Source organism: Castanea sativa, chromosome 6 (assembly GCF_040712315.1).
Source record: "Castanea sativa cultivar Marrone di Chiusa Pesio chromosome 6, ASM4071231v1".
Taxonomy (NCBI): domain Eukaryota; kingdom Viridiplantae; phylum Streptophyta; class Magnoliopsida; order Fagales; family Fagaceae; genus Castanea; species Castanea sativa.
Window position 1 is genome coordinate 28,100,020 of NC_134018.1, and position 22,504 is coordinate 28,122,523.

A 22,504-nucleotide genomic window follows, 5' to 3' on the forward strand; every position below is an offset into this window, starting at 1 on the left:
CTTTGATCCCAGCAGAAAATCGGTTGCAGTTTCTTGTGATCCTAGGCATAAGGAATCCTTGTCTGATGCTATCGGTCTTCCTACTTCCATTACTGATAGTATGATTGAAGGCCATATAGTGAGTCTTCGTGCAATTATCTCTCGGCTGATTAACACACGCACCTATGGAGTGGCCGACAATATGCAAAAAAACTTCGGTTTGGCCTTATCCTTCGTGGGAAAATTTTTACTTTGCTCTGAGAGACACAGTTTTATGGATGCTCAAGCCATAAGTATTGTAAGCCAAATTAAAGATAGTGACAATCCTGCTACTTTGATCTTGGTAGAAACTCTTCTAGGACTGGATACAGTAGTTCATGGTGGAGAAACTCAAAACTTCTTAGGGAGTCCTTCGACTTTACAAATATGGCTGATGGAGTGACTAGACATGATTTCCAAGCCCACCACCGGTAATTATGGGCCTAGCAATTTTCTTAGCACGGCTGTAATCAAAACTGAGTGCCAAACTGAGAGTGATTGGGTGAAGTTTTTGGATAAGAAATCCAACTCCTCAATTCAATGGAACTGTTATTGGTGGAAGTGCTCACCCCCTCTACTGCGGTCTCTAGGATCAAATCACATCTTCCTTATTGGGTTGCGAAGGGCAACTTTCTATAAGAGAGATAGACTCTTGAGGCAGTTCAAATATGAGCAAGGAATGCCTGGTGGAAAAAGAAGAAGACCTTTTTCTCCTGTGGACAAAAATCCTACTACTATAAAGAACATGCTATTGGATTTAGAGATGGCTGACCAGGTGGACCAATCTTTTGTCAAGGTTCACTTTCACAGGATGACTACAGAATATTCTAACTGGCTGATAGACAAGATTGTTGACAAGGAAGTTGAGAGGGTTGCTATGAGAGAACAATTTCTTAGAGACAACTGAGAAAGACTCAATGAAAACAACTATGAATTCAAAAGAAGAGACAGGGATGATGAAGCACCTAACACAAAATAAATTAATGATCAGAAGAAAAAGAAAAGACTGAAGACAAAGTGACTTTCTTATTTCTTGGCTTTGAGCATATTTATTTAGAAATTGATGTAAAAACTCTTATTAATAGGAATTATTTAGGATTTGCAAGGTAGGGGTTTTGTTTATGGTATAGGCCTTTGGGGTTTGGTTTTTTTTTTTTTTAATATATTGTTTGGCTTAAGATTTAGGTTTTTGTGTAATGACCTGGTTTAATGGAATTGCTGAAATTTTTGGTAATTTTGGTTAATGGACAAATGGTGGGTTTTGGAAAATTGTGACCGGACCAAGGCATGGTTGCCTACGTACCCCCTTTGATAGAAGGATTAGGTCATCACGTAATTAATTGATTTTTTATTTGCCTTAATTTTTGCCTAGGCTGCCCTTTCGGGTTTTCAACCTAGCAGGCTTTCTCACTCTTTTTTTTACTCTCCTTTTGTGTAGGTCGCCCTCTTGGGTTTTCAACCTACTTTTTTTTTTTTTTTTTGCTCTAACTTTTGCCTAGACCGCCCTTTCAGGTTTTCAGCCTAGCGAGTTTTATTTTTTATTTTTTATTTTTTATTTTTTATTTTTTTTTATGGCTTGGTTTACAACTGCCCCTTTAGACATGGTACTTCTTCAATTGATCCGTGTTGGTTGGCTCAGTGAAAGGGTTTGCATGTAAGTCCATCAACCTTACTGCTCCTTTAGAGTATATCTGCTTGATAATGTATGGGCCTGCCCAATTCTACTTGAACTTCCCATTTGCATATTGAATCGGGGCTCAGATTTCTTTCAACAGTAGATCTCCTAACTTCAAATCTCTGGTTCTCACTTTCTTATCAAAAGCTTTCCTAAGTCTCCTTTGGTATCCCTGAATGTGATACAGGGCTTTGAGTCTTTTCTCATCTAGCATGCATAACTAGTCATATCTGCTTTGCAACCAATTTGCCTCGGGGATTTTACTTTCCAGTGCTGTTCTTAGTGATCGGACACCCATTTCAATGGGAAGGACTGCTTCCATCTTGTACATCAACGAATAAGGGTGGCTCATGTGGAAGACCAAATTGATGTTCTATAACCCCAGAGTGCATAGGGTAATTATAGGTGCCAAACCTTGTAGTTTTTTGTGCTCTTCTTTAGGATTTGCCCTATATTTTTGTTAGCAGCCTCAACTGCTCCATTAGTCTGAGGCAGTAGGGTGAAGACTTATGGTGCCGAATGTTGAACTATCGCAATAGATACTCTGTTTCTCCTTTAAAATGTAACCCATTGTTAGAAATAATCTTATGTGGTACCCCATATCTGCAAATGATGTTGGTCTGAGTGAATTGAGCAGCTTTCTTTGAATTTAGAACTTTGTATGAGGCAGTTTCTACCCATTTAGTGAAGTAGTCTATAGCAACAAGTATGAATTCATGGCCATTGGATGCAGTCGGATGAATCTTCCTAATAATGTTCATTCCTCATGTAGAGAAGGGTCAAGGTGATGTCATAGTATGCAGTGGCATAGACGGCATGTGTTTCGAATCTCCATGGACTTGGCATTGATGACATTTTCGAACATGAGCTGCACAGTCGGCTTCCATGGTGGTCCAGTAATAGTCTTGTCTCATTATCTTCCTTGATAGCATGTGTGCATTCATATGCAGCCCATAACTTGACTTATGAACTTCTTCGATTATCTGTTATACCTCCTTAGCGATTACACAAAGGAGATGAATTCTATCATATGATCTTCTGTAGAGCCTTTCTCCCCAAATAATGTATTTAGTGGATAACCTTCGGATGGTCAATTGGTCATTCTTGTCTGCAGGTGGCAGGTATGTCCTATCCTTGAGGTACTGTAGGATGTCTGAATACCATTCACCTTCCCTATTATTTCCCCCATCTTCTTCTATTGTCATGCAGTAAGCTGGTTCTTCTTTCTGTTCCAACACTATCAGTCTGGCATCATCTTCTTTGGGCCCATCCATCATGGATGCCATGGTTGCCAGAGCATCTGTAATTTGATTCTGGATCCTTGGCATATACTAGTATTAGATCTTGCTAAATTTTGATGCCCATTTTTGAAAACATTCATAATAAGGCATAAGTGTTTCTTCTTTAATTTTCCATTTATTCTGAATTTGAGAGACTATTAGAGTTGAATCTCCGTATACCTCCAACTCCTTCACTCCTAGGCCCAAGGCTTCTTGTAGACCTATAATGCAAGCTTCATATTCTATGACATTGTTGGTGGTAGGAAAGTTAAGTTTGCCAGAAAATGGAATGTGTGTCCCCTTGCTAAATTGGGTACTCAACTTGATTTAAAAATTGATTGATTAATATTTGAGTCCTTTGTACATTGTAGTATATGCTATTTTTTATGTGTGAACTACATAAAATATTTTTCTTAAGAGATATGATGGATAATCAATGTGCAAATATTTTCTCTACTCATGCAACTATTTATGGGTCACATAGTGTTAAGTTTGCGTTTATTGAAAAAGAGAATATTTTTCTTCAAGTGAACCCTCAACTTAGTTTGTAAGTTTTGTTTTGTGTCATTTTATTTTTCCCCACTTCCTATATTTTCCCCAAAACTATTTTTTCCAAAACTTGTTTTGTTTTTCCTATTTTTATAGGGGGAGAAGCTTGTTTTTAAACTTTGTTGTTCATAGGGGGAGTTGTTTCTATTTTGTATAGAGTTGAATTGTTTTGTATTCCCATGATTCTCTATTTTTCTCTTTTTCTCTGTTGCGTATGTTTTCGGTCTACCTTCTGATTGGGTTATCTTTGTCAATACGTGACAAAAAGGGGGAGAAATAGGTGAAATGTCTTTGGGAATCCTATTTGTTTGTTTTGTTTAGGAGGAGTTGAATTTGTTTTTGAAAGGGGGTTAATATAAAAACTTTTTAATGTATCTAACTTAGGGGGAGAGTTAGTTTACTTTTGTTTTTATAATTGTGTTTCATATTGTTTATATGTCTTTCTTTCCACACATGTGGTGATGTGTTCGTTTGAGTGTTTTTAGGAAAGATAGGTACATCCTGATCAAGACCTTCTACCTTCTTATTGCAACTTCTAGGTTAGGAGTCATAGATTGGGATTTGTGATGTAATTGAGCATTTTATTGTATTGGGTTGTTCTTGTATTTGAGCATTTCATTTTGTATGAAAGTTTTGTCACAAATTTCCAAAGGGGGAGATTGTTAGGTTCTAAAAGTTTAGAACAATTCGCAAATCGTGAACACACAAGAACATACAAGCTGTAGAAAGAAGATTCCAAAATCTGCCTGGTTCAACTGATCGAGAAACAGGCTCGACCGATCGAGAATCGTATCTGCAGAATTTTAATTAAGCCCAAACAGCAGTTCAAGCCCATTAAGGATTAGGGTTTCAGATCTACTTCTCTCACTATATAAAGGAAACCCTAAGCACATTTTTATAAGGCTTTTTAGAGAGAGAAGAGTGTGTCTCTTTTGTATTTAGGGTTTTGTTCCTAAAAAGCTCTCTCATATCTTCTACCGGTGTTATTACTTGAAGAATCTCAAGATCTGGTGTTGTAGAAGTTGCTGCCTTCTCTAGTCACAAACCTTCAAGGGTGGTCTTGGAGTCACAAACAGGAGAGTTTGTGTTGCTAAACCTTTTAGTGGGATCTCAAAGTCACAAACGTGGGTGTTTGTGTTTGCAAAGGCCAAAGAAAGAAGTAGTATGTGGACTCGGAGCTATCATGGGGTCGTGGTAGTAAGTTTTCTACTCGAGGTAGCAATAGGATGTTAGTGGTCTAAGTCGCTATTGTACAAACTTCAATTCTTTCATAGTGGGTTTGTTGTTTTACCTTGAGGATAGCTAGGTCAAATCCTCCTCAGGTTTTTTACCGGTTTGGTTTTTTTAGGTCATCATATCATTGTGTTATTTATATTTTCGCTGCTTTACATGATATTATTGTTATTGTTTTAACGTAGATATGAATAATAAACCTAAGTTAATCACTTGGCTAAATAACTAGGTTAATCTGGTTGTGTTTAGGAGGTCTAAAAACTGTACACAAACGATAGCAGAGCATGACCCATGTGTTGTCAACTAGGATGTCCATGTGAGGTAAAGGGAAATCATCTTTAGGGCTGACCTTGTTCAGATCTCAAAAATCTACACACATTCTAACCTTCTCATCTTTCTTTGGTACCGAAACCACATTAACTTACCACTCTGGATAGTTGACCACTCTTAGGAATCCAGCATTGTACTGTTTTTCCACTTCTTTCTTGATCTTGAGAGTCCACTCTAGCTTCATTCTTCTTAACTTTTGCTTGACCGGCTTCATGTTTGGATCTGTTGGAATGCAATGTTGTACTATATCCGTATCAATCCTAAGCATGTCTTTATATGACCTCCTTGAGCTTTGTCAATAGTGCCACTAATGCATTTTTCTCTGAAGTGGTTAGGGTATTGCCTACTTAGATTATTTTGGGCTCATCCTTAGTTCCCAGGTTAATGGGTTGAGTTTCTTCTTTTATAGGTTCTAGGTATCCATGTTTTAATTCCTTATTATTAAAAGTTTCTTTACCAATTTCAAAATTAAAAACATTCAAAGCCAGAAAATAAGCAGAATCAGAAATCATATTAAAAGGAAAAGAGTTCTCAATAGACTCAACTAAAACAGACTCAACTAGAAAACCATCACAAACAGACTTAACAGGAATAGAAATACTAGCAGAAAATAGACTTAATAGGGATAGAAAACAATGTTCTTGGCAGGGGTGATTGGCTTAGCAGTCTTGAGCTTCTTGGCAAAGATGATTGACTTGACGGTCTTGATCTTCCTCACAGAGTCCTCCATGGGGTGGGCGGCTCCCTCCTATGCCTAGTTCTTTAACTCGGTCGTGGCTTGCACAATTGCAGGTGGCTCCCAGTAAGCTCATTTTTCCCTTAGCATCAGTATTGCGGGATCTATATCCATATAATCTGTAGCTTCTTCTTCAATCTCCATGTCTGCAGACTTGTTGGTCACAAAAGCATCCAAGCGCTCTATGTTATCCATCCATTCATCAAATAGGTTGTGCTTTCCTTTGTTGCCAAACTTAGTGGGTTGAGGGAGATGCTCTAGCTCACCTCTTTCTTCCCTTTCATTACTAAGTTCAACATTCTCAAATGTCATGATTCTGAGACTATGAACCATTAGCTTATGGTCTAGTGCGGCCAATCTGGCATTTATGTCATCTTCCTCTTCAGTAGTGGGTGAACTTGGTTCTAAATCATAATACGACCCCAATTTTGGAACTTCTCTTCCATGCTTGTCATACCTTAGGCTAGACCTTGAGCTAACATTAGTGATGTCACTCCAATCTGAAAGGTGCCCATAGGGATATTCTTTGTGGTACATTCAATTGGCTTGTGCATTCTCTTCTCTTGCATTCTCTAACACATTCATTAGTCTGTATTAATCACCATCAGTATCGCTCCACCTGTTAGCCTCGGCGTCATCTTCAATGTCTTGATCATAATAATCCACACCATTATCATACTCCTCATAGAATAGGTTTGCATCTTAATCTTCTCTATCATTAGGGGGTTCACCCCAATCATCACCACTATACATGCTATCATAACTTCTACTGATGTTGTCCTCACTTTCGGTGCTATTGTCATTATCATGTCCACTATCATTGCTACTATTGTCACTACTACTATCACTTTTGTCGTCGCTTTCATTTTCATCATTATTAGGGGCTTCTCCCCCCTCCCATCTTCGTTATGGGCTCTTAGTTCATATGGGCTCTTCAATGCATGCTGACTAGCCTCCCAATACTCTTCATCTTCGATGTTACAAATAGGATCTCTAAGGAGCGTAGTCATGGCATTAGGATCCATGTAATTAGCCCAATCAGTAGGAACCCAAGTGGTGTCTTCTTTTTTCAATATTGGAGCCTTGTTGCAGCAATCAAGTGGCATTTCAAACCCAGGTACCATTGTCTTTGTCATAGGATCAAATCTTGGCTCAAAGAATCCCCAATAACATTGACTCTCTCCGGCTTTGACAAACTTCCCATTTAATGTAGGAGTGTAAGGCTTTAGAGGTTCTGGAGGACAGGGGAGTCCTTTTTCTTTGGCTTTGGCTCGGGCCATCTTTCTCACTTCCATCTCTAGCAAATCATCATCAATGGGTTTATAACCTAGCCCAAAAGGTGGTGTGGCAGTAGGGATCGTCGAGTCCTGAACAATTGGCTTCTTTACAGTTCTCCCCAAATTCATCCCCGGAAAGTAGTTCATTTTTCTCACCATTGTTACCACATTGTCTTTACCATATGGAGCAAAGTCCATTGGGATCTTCTCAACTTCTCCCTCTCTATTTTCAGAAATTGGCCTTTCAATCATGAAGCCATCCAAGGTCAATGGCTCTTTCTCAGAATCAATACCATAAACAGGTTTAGGCATAGTCAATGTATCCCCATAGATGGTCACAATAGCTTCTTCATGTAAAAATCGTACCTTTTGATGTAGGGAAGAATGTACGACCTTCGTGTCATGAATCCAAGGTTGCCCAAGGAGCATGTTGAAGCATGAGGCTATGTTAAGGACCTAAAAGTCCACCTTTTTAACCATTGGTCCTATGGTAAGCTCTAATGTTATGGTCCCCAAGACCTCTCTTCTATTATTGACATATGCCCTCACATGTTGGTTAGTAGGCACAAAGTCTTCAATATTGAGGCCTAGGCAGCTTGCAGTCTTTAAAAGACACACATTCAAAGCGCTTCCATCATCTATCAAAACCATTGGTATCCTCTTCCCCATGGAATCTACAGTGATATGCAAAAGGTCATGGTGCTTCCCCTTCTTGGTCAGATCCTTGTCAAAATTGGAGATGGTGAGTTCCCTGTTTATGGACCCAATCATAGCATTCAGATCCTAAGAGGTTGTGGTTGTAGGGACTTGGATTTGGTTGAGCAAGTCTACTAGGTTTTAACGGTGTTTGTATGAGGCCATGAGTAAACCCCATAAGGATATGTTGGCTTGTGTCTTTTGTAGTTGCTTGAGGACTTCATCTTCCTTAACAGGTGTCTGTTGGGTAGATCTATTCAAGTCTTCCACAGGGTTGTCGATCTCTAAATGTGGGGTTTGAAGTGTCTCCCTTCCCTTGTGATATGGGCAATTTTTGTTAGGTCATTGGGGTCAGTGTCTTGGGGTTTGAAGTGTCTCCCCCCATTTATGGGTGTTTGGTTGTTTATTTGGGGTTTGAAGTGTCTCCCCCCATTTATGGATGTTTGATTGTTCATTTGGGGTTTGAAGTATCTCCCCCCATCTGTGGGTGTTTGGTAATCCTCGAGTTCGGATCCTTCATTCCATATGTCATATCTTGTGGTGGTGGTAGATGTCCTATCCATTAATTCTTCCCATGTCATCATAAAGCATTTGGGTAGGTCATAGATCAAGCTGGATGGATCTTCCTTATTTTCCTCTTCGGTCATTAAGCAATTAATCCTTGGTCCTTTCCCAAAATTGTGATTGGGCAAGGGATTATTATGATGCTAGGCCTTGTAGGCGGCGCAATTACTTTGTTGTCTATTAGGTCTTGAATTGCATGACGAAGGACAAAACAACGGTCAGTATCATGACCAGGGCCTTGGTGGTAAACACATCTTTTATTAACATCAAATTGTGAAGGCAAAGGATTTGGAATTGGTCTTGGGTCTAAGGGTTTTAGCAACCCTTTGGCTTTCAGCTTGTCATACACTTGACTTATGAGCATATTCAACTCATGAAATTCTCTCTTAGGTTTAGGCCCTTATGGTACTTGCACAAGTGTAATGGGTGCATTCAATTGGTAACGATCGTTTTTATGGATGTTGGAAATTTCTGCAGACGTAGATCTTACATTCTTCTTAAACTTGGTGGGTCATCAGTTTTTATGCTTCCATTGTTTAAAGCATCCTCAATTTGGGTTCTAGCAGCAATTAGAGCTTTAAAATTGGGAAAGTATTGAGCAAACAAATATTTATGATACAGAGGTAACAAATTTTTTACAACCATGACTAATTTTTCTTCCTCACTCAGCCAATTCATCATCTGTGCGGCCTTAGCTCTCCACTTGGTGATGAAAGTGGAGAAGGATTCCTTCGGCTCTTGCTTGGTAGTTTCAAGATCTCTTCTTGTGATGTCCACTTCCGTATTGTACTTGTATTGCTTGTGAAACTCTCGGCAGATATCCTCCCAACTTCTTGCTCTTGCATCATCTAGATTGAGGAACCACCTAAGAGCGGCTCAGGTCAGTGTGCTTTGGAACATTTGAGCAATTACTTCTTCGGTTGCACCTAAGGGCTGCATAACCCTCATATACATCTTCAGATGGGACTTTGGACAGCCGGTCACATCAAACTTGTCCAGGGTTGGCATCTTGAACTTGGGTGGCAACCTTGTATTAGGGAACAATGAGAGAGAATCGTAATCCATAAGGTCCTCCATCTTACAGGCTCTTCTAATCATCTCCTCCAATTCATTCATCCTCTCGTTGATCTTCTTCTCATTCTCTACAGCTAGTGGATCATGATTAGTCTTGTGCTCCTCTTAACACTCTTCAAATTCTGGAATTGTTGCATCATATGGTTCACATCTTTTCTCAGCTGAATCTGACTAGCTGCCATAGTGTTGAGTAGCTCTTGGGTGTTCATAGATTCCTCTGGGTTTGGGTGTTCTCCTTCCTCTGCCATAATGTGGGGGCTTCAAACTTCTGGTGGCTTGAACTACCTTGAAGGTCGAAGATGGGGTTGTGATGTTGAAGCAATCGAGTTTCTTTTATGCTTGACGGCTTCAGTATAGTGATGAGAGTGACGGGCTTGGAAGTGGAGCTACTAGCTCGAGTGTCAAACTTAGATTCTCTTTGTAGCCTTCCTTCAGATATTGACCAAATTTTCCTCTAATGACAGGTTTGGTCGGGTTAATCAAAACTAAGACCCCATCCACATCCATCAATCAATCAAAGCAAACACACAAAACATGCAATGCAAGTTTAATGGGGCCGACCTAGGGATAGGTTCTAAATCATTACGTTGTAGGGTGGGTTTGTTGTTTCATTGTTTCCCATAGCTAGGACGTTACACCTCCCAACTTGTAATGTAATGAACATTGCATTGGTCCAAACGACATGGTTTGTCCTTTACAGTCAACAAGAAATGATCCAGTGACTTTGGGCTATGAGTTGGTGAGTTCACCACTGGGTACCCAAATCTAATGAAGACCGGTGATCCATGATTACTACCACCACAAAATTGTTGAGAATGGGTGCATACATATTGTTTGGATGGCACACATAATGACAGTTAGGGAAAGATTTTAATAAACAATACATACAACAAAATATCATACAACATCCCATCAAACATAAATAAACAAACGACAACTATATCATGCAGAGCCATGCAAAATAATGGTACACATTTGGTCACTTAAGTCTAATACAAAATTTTGCCATCGACATCCCCACTGGAGTCACCATTATGAGAGACCTCAAAAGTGCCTCTTAAAAAAGGGATTTGAAGTATCTCCAGTGAAGTCACCACTATGACAGACCTCGCCTGAGAGTGCCCCTAAAAAGAGAGAGAGAAAGAGTTTTATGGTGTGCTTTTTAGGGCACCTCTCTTTTTTGGATAAATGGTGTGGAGTCGCCACTTATTTTTTTATGTAAAAAAATAAGAAAAACTAAATAAAAATACATGACTGAATTGTTTCGTTTCATTGATTGAATAAAAAAAATACAAATTTGAAAATTTGAACTTTACATGACTTTCGGTCCTAGTTACAATCTACCAAAAATACATGGCTTTTTGTCCTAGTTACAATCTACCCAAAATGAAAAGTAAAGATAAAGCTAGATCTACTTAGCCCAAGACCTAAATCCGGAGGCTAGGTTACGGAATGGGAAGGTGTTAAGTACCCATTCCGCCCAGACAGAGTTTAGTCTTTTAGACTCTTGTGACCAATGTACCATTTTATGCATGTCATGAACGATATGTTGAACATGTGAAATAAACTAAACAACACAAAACCATATATGAATGTATCCTCTTTTGTTTAAAAAATTCAGATATGTTTTAATGATTAAAAAAAAATTTTACTTTTGATTTATAAAAAATCATATCTGTTTTGTATGTGTAAAAAAACGTTTTTTTGGAGATAAAAAATTCAAATTTGTTTTTTAAGAGATAAAAGAAATGGTTTTAAGTTTTGTAAAAGATCAGATCTGTTTTTATATTTGAAAAAGATATGTTTTTTTTTTATATAGAGGATCTTATTCACAAAATAATTTCATGCTACATGACTCAAACAAAACAATAATTCATGATCTCTTTCTTTATTTCAGAAAACTGCATGCATTAAAAAAATCAGATATGTATCTAAAAAGATACAAAATCCGTTTTTATCTTAAGAAAAATTCAGATCTACATCTAAGGAAGATGTAGATTCGTTTTATTTTGAAGAAAAATTCAGATCTACATCTTCTACATCTATGAAGATGCAGATACGTTTTATTTTGGAGAAAAATTAGTTTAGTACATGCAGATCTCTAACATTAAGAAACAGATTATAGTAATAATAAAAGAATCAAGAACATATTTTGATAATCTAAATTAACAAATCAGAATATGAATATTTAAAACAAGAAAGCATTCATCATCATGATAAGAGAAGCATAAGAAGAAGGGTTAGAAAGCAACCGCTTGCATGAGCACTCTATTACTTGAGAGGATGTTTTAGGGTTCAAAGAAACTTATTCAGTTTTCTTTGAAACCTAAAAACCCTAATTCTTGTAGCAAATCTTAGAGAGAATCAACTAATATCAACAATTTGTAAGTCCCAAAACGTATGCCTCTTAGAGCGTAAAAAATGTACTGAATTATGAGACCTAGACTTTATTTATAGAGGCCAGAAATCTCTAAAAAAATAGTCACAGACAATTAGGATGTGAATCCAAACTCATCCTTTTGTGAAAATGTTGAAAAGGGTGTGTCTTATCGTCACCTGAAGGTCGTTGGGCGAAAGCCCAAAGAGGGGCAATCAGGATTAATTTAAATTAATCGTATATGGTCGACTCTTTCTAGACACAATGCATATGGACCATGCAAACTTGATCACACGATATCTTTCAATCCAATGGTTTGATTTAGAAATCGGACATACCGTTGCGATCGTTAAAATCTCAAGATCATTGTTATGATATGCAATGATAAATTGATGCATGCAATGCAAGAACAAATTGATGCATGTGATGCGAAAAGAAATGATGCATGTAATGCAAGAATGATTTTTTGGTACATGGATAGCCACTTTAGTCATCTTCCTTGATTAAATCATGGGTGCAAAATCGAGTGTCTACAATACCATCAAATGTGAAAGAAAAAAAAAAGAAGGAAACCACCAAATATAACAAAAGTATAGCTACATGTGATATTGGTATTGCACAATGTAAGGATGGTACCATCGAATGTAAGGAAAAAAAAAAAACCATTGAATGTGACAAACAAACAGTTACATGTGATGTTGGTACTGCACAATGTGAGGATGGTACCATCAAATGTGAGAAAAAATAAGGGAACTACTAAATGTGACAAAAGTGCAGTCAGTCACATGTGATGTTAGTACTACACAATGTGAGAATGGTACCATCAAATGTGAGAAAAAATATAAGGGAACTACCGAATGTGACAAAAGTACAGTCACATGGCACAATGTGAGAATAGTACCATCAAATGTGGGAAAAAAAATCAAATGTGACAAAAGTACAGTCACATATGATGTTGGTACGGCATAATGTGAGATTGATACCATCAAATGTGAAAAAAATAAGGGAACTACCAAATATCATAAAAGTACAGTCACATATGATGTTAATACTAGACAATGTGAGGATAGTATCATCAAATGTGGGAAAAAAAAAAGGAAATCATCTAATGTAACAAAAGTACAGTCACATGTGATGTTGGTATCGCACAATGTGAGAATAATACCATCAAATGTGAGAAAAAAGTAAGAAAGCCATCGAATGTAACAAAATTTCAGTCACATGTGATATTGGTATTGTACAATGTGAGGATAGTACCATCAATTGTGAGGAAAAAAGATAAGGGAACTATTGAATGTGACAAAAATACAATTATATATGATATTGGTACTGCACAATGTGATTATGGTATCATCAAATATGAGAAAAAAATATAAGGTAACTATCGAATGTGACAAAAGTATAGTCACATGTGATATTGGTACTATACAATGTGAGGATAGTACCATCAAATGTGAGAAAAAAAAAAAGAACTACCAAATGTGACAAAAGTACAATCACATGTGATGTTGGTACTACACAATGTGAGGATGGTACCATCAAATATGGAAAAAAAATAAGGGAACCACCAAATGTGACAAAAGTACAATCACATGTAATGTTGGTACTGTACAATGTGAAAATGGTACCATCGAATGTGAGAAAAAAAAAAAAAAAAAGGGAATCATCGATTGTAATAAAATTATAGTCACATGTGATATTAGTATTACACCATATGAGGATAGTACCATTAAATATGATATTTTAGTAACATATGATAAAAGTACAGTCACATGTGATGCTGGTACTATGCAATGTGAAAATGGTATCATCAAATATGAGAAAAAAAAGGAATTATTGAATGTAACAAAAGTACAGTCATATGTAATGTTAGTATTGCACAATGTATGGTATCATCAAATGTGACAAATATATAGTCACATGTAATGTTGATACTGTACAATATGAGGATAGTATTGTCAAATTTAAGGAAAAAAAAATAAGAGAACCACCAAATGTGATAAAAGTACAATCACATGTGATGTTGGTGTTGCACAATGTGAGGATAGTACCATCAAATGTGAGAAAAAAAATAAATGAACCACCAAATGTGACAAAAGTATAGTCACATGTAATATTGGTACTGCATAATGTGAAAATGGTACCATCAAATATGAGAAAAAAAATAAAGAAACTATCGAATGTAATAAAAGTATAGTCACATGGGATATAAGTATTACACAACATGAAGATAGTACCATTAAATATGATATTTGGTAATATGGTATAGCAGGTTACCTACTACTAGCTACCAAACCAAAAAAAAAAAAAAAAATAGTGGCACGGTAGGAATTAGCCTTTTAAAGTAAAACATTTAGGATGAGTTTGGATTGCGCGTCTGCATTTAAAAATGTGCGTTTGGGTTTTTTTGTATGAGTCTTGTTCACGAGACTCGCAAGTATAGAATTCAGCAAATTTTACTTTAAAACTATTCTGCAAATTTTACTTTAAAACTGAGTCCCACTGTATTATTTGCACATTTAAAAATTATTTTGCTACAGTGTTTTCAATTTTCAGCAATAAGTGGTATCCAAACATATCCTTAATCAAACCCACTTACATATAACTAAATTTTTACATTAAAACAAAAAATCAAAAAACTGCATTATTGTTATTAAAATCAGACTCCCCCCAAGCAACAAATCCTGAATATAGAGAAACAATCTATCGCTACCTGTTCAAAAGTTTAATTTGGGTGAGGCTGGTGGTAGAAATGATGTTTGTAAGGAGCACATTATGGCTGCCCTTTCTTATTTAGAAAGATCATCATGTAATTCCAGAGTTTTAACGGAAGTGAGAAAGAAATTGGTTTTTTTTTTTTTTTGCTGCCAACATGGGGATGGGGTTATAATTAATAATTATGAACTGAACTATTGTTGATGGCGGTATTCTGTTTTAACACTGCATTTTGTGTTTTTTGTGATTTTTTTTCCCAATTACAATACGAACAAGTTCTAATTAATTATATGCTTTATTTCTCCTAGTGTTTTCATGTATGTATGTGCAGGAATGGTGGGACTCTCTCTCTCTGGGAGAAAATCATTTCATACTGGAAAATGGATTCATATGGCCAAACCCAATTGGGTTTAGTTCGAAAGTGAATTATAAGTCTAATTTGAATTGCTTATTAGTTTACAACATTATGGAAATTAATCTCTTTTACATCAGCATTGCCACCAGACAAACTGAACTTCTCTGCATGTTTGTATGTATTTCACTATCAGGCAAATGGGTTCGGATTGGAGGCATAAATGTTATTCCTAGTGTGAAGATATTTCATGGTTCAAGATGCTGGATCTTCTGTTTGTTTCGATAGACACTTATCTACTACACTAACAAAGCATTTTCCTCCTGTGTTTTGTGAATACTTGTATTGTTGTCTGTCTACTAATTTCTATACCTTACTCAGTCATGGTAGAGGGGGTGAGGAGGAGTTGTCTGCTCTTCAACGTTCTCTCTTTTGGTGGTAAAAGTGGAGGTGGAGCTGGTATGAGAACAAGGAAAGTTACCATCAAAACATTATCCTGCATTTGGCGTTTGTCTACTAATTTGTTTTTAATTATAGGTTCTTGCTTTGCTTAAATTTAATAATAGAAGTCTTATTTAATCTGGATTTGATCTCTCATCAGTCATCTCTAACTTATAGTTGTGGAGGGGAAAAATTTGCTGGGTATGGGATCTTTAATATTGACTGTCTTGCAATGTTTTGTTCAGATGGGGAATCTGCTAGATGCCCTAGATGCTGCCATTGCCATTAATTAATGTAGTTTTTCTCCACACCTCTCTGTATATATGCAATTTAATTTTCTTATAATTTTGTCAGGATTCTGCTAGCTGTTCTGTTGATAAAGTCTTGTGACTAGTGAGAAGACGAGCCATATCTATTGTGGTTGAAACATGTCAAAACTAGACTGGTTTAATTTCAACTTCACTGAACTTCATCCTTTCTGAAAAGTGTAATACAAATTATAGGTTGTACTTAGTACATAAGACTTGCACTTTTCTAGGTTTGGGAGAGGTGGTTGGTAGGCAACCTTATCCCCTATTTTTGGAGAGGCTGATTTTCATTTAAACAAATCTTTGTACACGGTTGTGCCTATGTTGTATCAGTTATACCTTAAATTAGAACCTGCAATGCCATTATAATTGGTGCATTGGAACTGGACTGGCTCGATGAAGTAGTTTGGATAACTTACTAGGGGGTGAAGATAGAATGGTATGTTGTACACTTGGCATGTTAACCAATTGTCAGAGCTATACTATGCAAATTTTTTTTTTAATGAGTTAGGTCTGGTTACCTGTTTATGAAAGCTTGCCTGACTCTTTGGTTTTGACTACTGTCATTATAGTTCTAAAGATCAATTTCCTACTAGTGAAGTAGCGCTGCTGCACTATTGCTGTTTGTTGCATACCTAGATATTGTGTTCATTTGTTTTAATAGTTGCCTTGTGTAAACCCTCTTTTCTATTGTAGAGCTATGGTTTTTGTATCCTATTTCCAGTTCCATGAGATAAATATAGAAGAAATAAAAGTCCAAATCTGAATTCTAAGGTCAACCATCCGTGAGCACTCAGCAGTGAAGGTATGATGGAATATTCCTCTCACCATGGTTTAAGCCATAGGAGTGCCACTCATCTAGGAGGTTTATTTCTTTTTAGACCTATCAAAAAAAAGGTTTCTTTCTTTTTAGATAATGATAAGATCTAGTAGTAGGAAAAGCCATATTCAGCACAGATGAAGAAGAAGAAAAAGAAGAAAAGACATGAATAAGATAGAATATATGGCCTTGGATTAAACTGTTAAAATTAGCTGTTGTTTGAGCTCAATTAGCTGGGGAGAGATTTATGGGGTTCATTGACCGGAATTAAGGTTCATGGGGGAAAGTGACAGGGTGTAAGGAAAAGGGAAACTGGTGAGGGAGAGAACAGGAGATTTGTGAGGTAATGAGAAGGAAATACACAGGGGGCTCAGAAATTGAATGGCAAGGGAGGGTGGGGAGGGTAGAGGTGTTTTGAGAGCTGGGTTCTGACCAACTGCTGACAGAGGTTGAGAAGAAGATTGTCAGGACCATGAGGTGGAGAGAACTGTATAGCAACAGTTGAACCACTACAGATGAGTGGAGAATGACACAGAGTTAAGTTCCTTGAAGGAATTTTGAATTTGATTAGTTGATTGAAAATTAGGTTGCTGGATTCAATTGTGCTCTACTTTTATATGATATGAAATCACTTTTAAAAGGCTAAAAATTCTGGGATGGCATTATTAGATACTTAGAACCTGTGTGTGCATGTGATATTTCTGCAAAACAAGTACTTAAATTCACCAGAAACATGTCTTCTATCATTCACAAATTTTTAAGAATTGAAACCTTTGGATAAAAATCCTTAGCCTTACTGTCAGAGCCAATGTCCATAATGTTCTGGTTGCCATCTTTTTCTCCACTCCTTAATTGTTTCTTCATTCTTTTGATACTGATGGTGTATTTGAAGGGATATAAAGCCCAAGGTGCCATCCTGAAGTTGCCACCAGGGCCGTGGAAGCTTCCTCTTATAGGGAACTTGCATCAGTTGATAAGCTCAAGCTCACTACCTCATTCTTCCTTGAGAGATTTAGCAAAGAAATATGGACCAGTTATGCAGCTCAAGTTGGGTGAGGTTTTGGCTGTGATCATTTCATCACCAGAATTAGCTAGAGAGGTGTTGAAAACACATGAACTTACTTTTGCTCAAAGGCCAAACTTTTTTGTGTGTGAATTTCTCTCATATGACCATTCAGGTATTCTTGCCTCTCCCTATGGTGATTGCTGGAGAGAAATGAGAAAGATCTGTGTGTTGGAACTCCTAAATGCTCAACGTGTCCAGTCATTTAGATCAATAAGAGAAGAAGAGGTATGGAATCTTATTGGAACTATTTATTCGTCCAATGGACTTCCCATCAATCTCAGTAAGAATTTATTCTCCATGACAAATAGTGTAACTTCTAGGGCAGCATTTGGAGAAAAGTACAGAGGTCAAGATGAGTTGATATCTCTGGTTAAGGAGATAGTTATGCTTAGTTCAGGTTTTAACGTGCCAGATTTGTTCCCTTCACTTAAATTTATTGCTATATTTAATGGGATGAAAACTGCCTTGGAGAGAATATACCAAGACATGGACAAAATTCTTCAAGATATAATTGATGATCATAAGATGAATATAATAACCACTAGCACCACCAATAACTTTTCACGCAAGGAAGATCTTCTTGATGTGCTTCTAAAACTTCAGGAGTCGAGGGAGCTAAAATTTGAGGTCACAACCAAGCACATCAAAGCTGTCACTTTGGTATGACTTAACAAACTTTTGTAGTACTCAGTTTTTTTCAACTAATAATATGATATATATAATTCTACTTTCTCAGGACATCTACCTTGCAGGGGGTGAAACTACAGCAACAACCTTAGAATGGGTAATGTCAGAGCTGCTAAGAAACCCACAGGTAATGGAGAAGGCACAAGCTGAAGTGCGCAAGGTTTTAGAAGGAAAGAGGAAAATTGAAGATGGAGACATCCAGAAGTTAGATTATGTAAAATTACTTGTCAAAGAAACTTTACGATTACATCCTCCTGCTACCTTAATCCCAAGAGAGTGTAGAGAAAGATGTGAAATCAGTGGATATGACATACCAACTAAAACCAAGGTTCTGATTAATGCGTGGGCAATAGGGAGAGATCCAGATTATTGGGTCAATGCTGATTGCTTTCAGCCAGAGAGGTTCTGTGGTTCATTTGTTGAATTTAAAGGGACTGACTTTGAATTCCTTCCATTTGGGGCTGGAAGGAGGATGTGTCCAGGCATAACATTTGGTATTGCAACGATTGAACTTGCAATCGCCCAGTTACTGTATCACTTTGACTGGAAACTACCAAATGAGATCAAACCAGAAGAACTAGACATGACTGAAAATTTTGGATCAACTTGTAGGAGAAGGAATGATTTGTATTTAATTGCCTCCTCTCGTATTCCCTTCCTTAGTTAAATCAATTAAGGGTATCTGAAATTGTCCTAGTTGTAAGTGTGTCTGTTGAACATTATGAGAATATGTTAGTTTGGGTGGTATATTATAAAATATGAATTTTGAAGAGTTTATCATCATTTTAATATTGTTAGTTTGTGTGTTAAGATAGAATATTTCAATAAATTTGAGCTAGTCCCCTTAAGACAGGTAATCAAACTCACTGAGCCTCTGCTTGTATGATGAACATCACTCTCCTTTTTCTCTAATAAGATTAAACTAAGTATAGAGCTCAATTTTGTACCCCTCCATCGTCACCGTGAAGGCATTGGCAACATAAATTCTTAACCATTAATATAGTCTTTCAGTTCATAATTTTCATAGTGTTCTATACATTTTCAATAAACAAAATCCCAGATGATTCCCACAAGAACCACGTTTTGTTTGAAGTGACTGTGGTGCGGACACCACATCTATGGAGATTATTTCTATCATTTATGTTATCTTTATTTGGGTTTATCTTTAGTATTGGATTAGTATTTGAAATTGTTAGGATTATCATATTAGTATTTGAGATTGTTTAGGATTTGTTTAGGAGTGTTTATCTTTATCATTATGATTTCTGGAAGCTGTATATAAAGCTCCAGATGTTTCCTTTTGTATTTTTACAGACTATTATTATTATTGAGATTATTTGGCATTGATTTGTTTGGTGGTGATTCCAAACACCTTAGGTGGGAAGCCTAAGGTTCTACGGTAGGACTAATCTAGGTGGGAAGCCTAGGTTGTCCTGCATCAGACTGACTCAAATCAAAATCAAATGGTGTGGTTTCATTGTCGGACTAATTCACTCACGAGCCATTACTAATAAAACAGAAACACACAAACGTGAGAGTGAGACCACCAAACCAAACCAAACGTAGCTATAGTAAAGGACCAAACGATGTTTTTCTGTATTGTCACCAGAATTTGTTACAAATCCAAGAAATTCTGTGAAGCAGTTAGACGAGATATATTTATTCTGTAATTGAGAAATTAGGTGACGAGTGTTTATACAATCACATAGTTACATAATTTTCTCCAAATCTTTCTCTGCTTTCCTAATTTCACTTTTTCTTTCTCTATTTCAATTCTCGCTTAAATCACAATTTTTTTTTGTGTCTCTTTTTGATCTTTGATTTCTTCACAAAGAGCACCAGACACATCCAAATTAACACAATTGTTATCAACCCCAGCGGGACAGGGGAATCTTTCCATGAGGGAAGCTGGGGGGAAACCTTCCCAAAAAGCAATTCACTATAGTAAAAAGAAGTTTCAAATCTAGTACAAAAACTTTGTTCCTAGACTCTACAATCCCCGTAGATGAACTTACAGCAAAAACCTTCTACCGCTTCAAAACCTCTAAACTCTCTAATATATGAACGCTACTAATGATGCACGGATCCCAGTACGTGACTAACTCCTTAGCACGAATCTCAGTATGTGACTAACTCCAGCAACTTAAAAAAGATGTTGTTGATTGCAAAGTTCTTCACTTCATCAACAATGAAAGTCAAGAAGTACTTGGTTACAAAATCCTAAGGCATAAAAGATGCAGTAACTTCTTGCAGAGAGAATAAGGCACTAGGTCACTTTCTACATGTGTTCTCCTTGTGTGATGACCTTTAAAATAAGTTTTATATATGTCTAGGGTTGTGAGAAAAGAAACCCTACACAAATACATAAGTCTGGTCCAAAAATCAGATTTGGAAATTCTGATTTCGTAAGTCTCGACAGATTCAACTTTTGTCGAGCTTTGTTCTTAAATCTCGATAGATACTGTTTCTGTCGAGGTATCTGTTGAGCTTTAATGAATAGTTTTTCTTCACTTGTTTCTTAGTCCAATCTTCATGACTTTAATACTTGGCTTGAACAACATATTTCTTGAAGTACTAAACACATCCTAAATCTACCTAATTACAAGTAAAGTACATTTTGTCAAAGGATTAGCCAATTACATAACATATGTCCCTAACAATCTCCCCATTTGGCAATCTATGACAAAATCACAACAAAACAAATAATCATGAGAGAAGTCTCAATTCACTAAACCCATAACCACTTGGTGTATTACAAAATAAATCTAACCCTAACATAAACTCTTGGAAAACTTTGCAAAAAGAGAGTTCATTGCACGGTAGACTTTCACAACTTGTCTTTTTGAAACACTTAAACAAGACTTATCAAGGCATCATGTATGAAACAGAAATAAAAGTTGCATACATAAAAAAAACATGTGTATAAAGAGAGAAAATAAACAATACATGTAAAGATAGGTGAGAAAGACATACATCATCATATATATATATATATATATATATATATATATATATATTTCAAAGATAAGCACAATGTATGTAAAAATGGTCACAAGACCGATGTACAAGAAGCTAAAAGAAGCTCCTAAAACAATAAGAAGGTAAACACTCCCCCTAACAAGATGAAACACAACTCCCCCTTATAAAGACATGTATTTCTCTCCCTAGCATGTAGAATCTTAAAAAGAAACCACATTTTCTCCCATTTTTTGTCATGATTGACAAAGAGTATAAGAAGCTATAAAGCTTCACCCGAGAAACATAAAGATGATTAAAGGGGCACAAGGAATCCATATAAATGCATGAATGTAATGAAATAAGATGCTATGGATGACAAGATAAAAGAAAGATGCAAAACATGTGAAAAACAATGCATGCAAGAGGGTCTCGACAGATCAAGAAGCTGCCGAGCTACTATCGAGAGAAAACCCAGAAATCTCAATGGATCGAGGATCTGTCGAGAATCTATCGAGCAGACAGAGAGCTTAGAAATTTTCCTCGATGGATCGAGAAGCTGTCAAAGATTTGTCGAGATCATAAGAAGAAGGCTCGATAGAAAGGATATCTAACGAGGATGTGTCGAGAAGCTGTCAAGCTTGAAGAAAAGAGGATTTTCAAGAAGTGAAAACACATAAAGATGAATGCAACAAGCAAACTACTCAACCAAAGATCCAACATGTTAAGCTCTCAAAAACTCATCTCAAACAAGATGCAAAGTATATAGAATCAAAAACACACACACATATTAAACAAGTCTAACCAATTTTATATTTCAAAAACAAGTTGAGACAGTTTAGTGAGCATATATTAACACATGTATCCCTTGTAATGGTCAAATCATATTGTACCTGTACATGTATTAAAAGTAGCAAAGAGTATGCGTGTTATGTGTGAAAACATAACAAGTGTGCGTAAGTTTCTCATATTATGACAATTTGAGATATAAGAACATCTAATATACTCACACACAATCATAACAGTTTGATGGGGATTATCACCTTTGAAGTACATCATATAACTCACACATCTCTTAGAAACACACTTATAATCATTTTAAAAGCATTTTGATTCATTTTGCTTTTTATATTCTTTGCATATTTTTTTTGAACATATCATGCTTAGGCATATAAGAGAAAAAAGAAATATCCAATTAGGTAAGCCAAAACATCACAATTTTGCTATGTCGAAGCACACAGATGTTATACATGATTGGCAGGATTTAGTGGTGAGATGGTTATTTATGCCTTTCTCCTAGGATTTTTGAGTCCTTCCCGTCAAAAAGAGTGATATGAGTATTACGTGTAGA

General features: G+C 36.6%; 1 protein-coding gene across 1 annotated transcript; it reads left to right on the forward strand.

The window, feature by feature from the left end:
• Positions 1-16,899: 16,899 nt before the first annotated feature.
• Positions 16,900-18,936, forward strand: LOC142641548 (melianol synthase CYP71BQ5-like). The gene is made up of 2 exons (XM_075815997.1): positions 16,900-18,171; positions 18,248-18,936. Exons 1-2 carry the CDS (start codon positions 17,254-17,256, stop codon positions 18,863-18,865), a joined length of 1,536 nt encoding a protein of 511 aa, XP_075672112.1. The 5' UTR covers positions 16,900-17,253; the 3' UTR covers positions 18,866-18,936.
• The last annotated feature ends 3,568 nt before the right edge of the window (positions 18,937-22,504 follow it).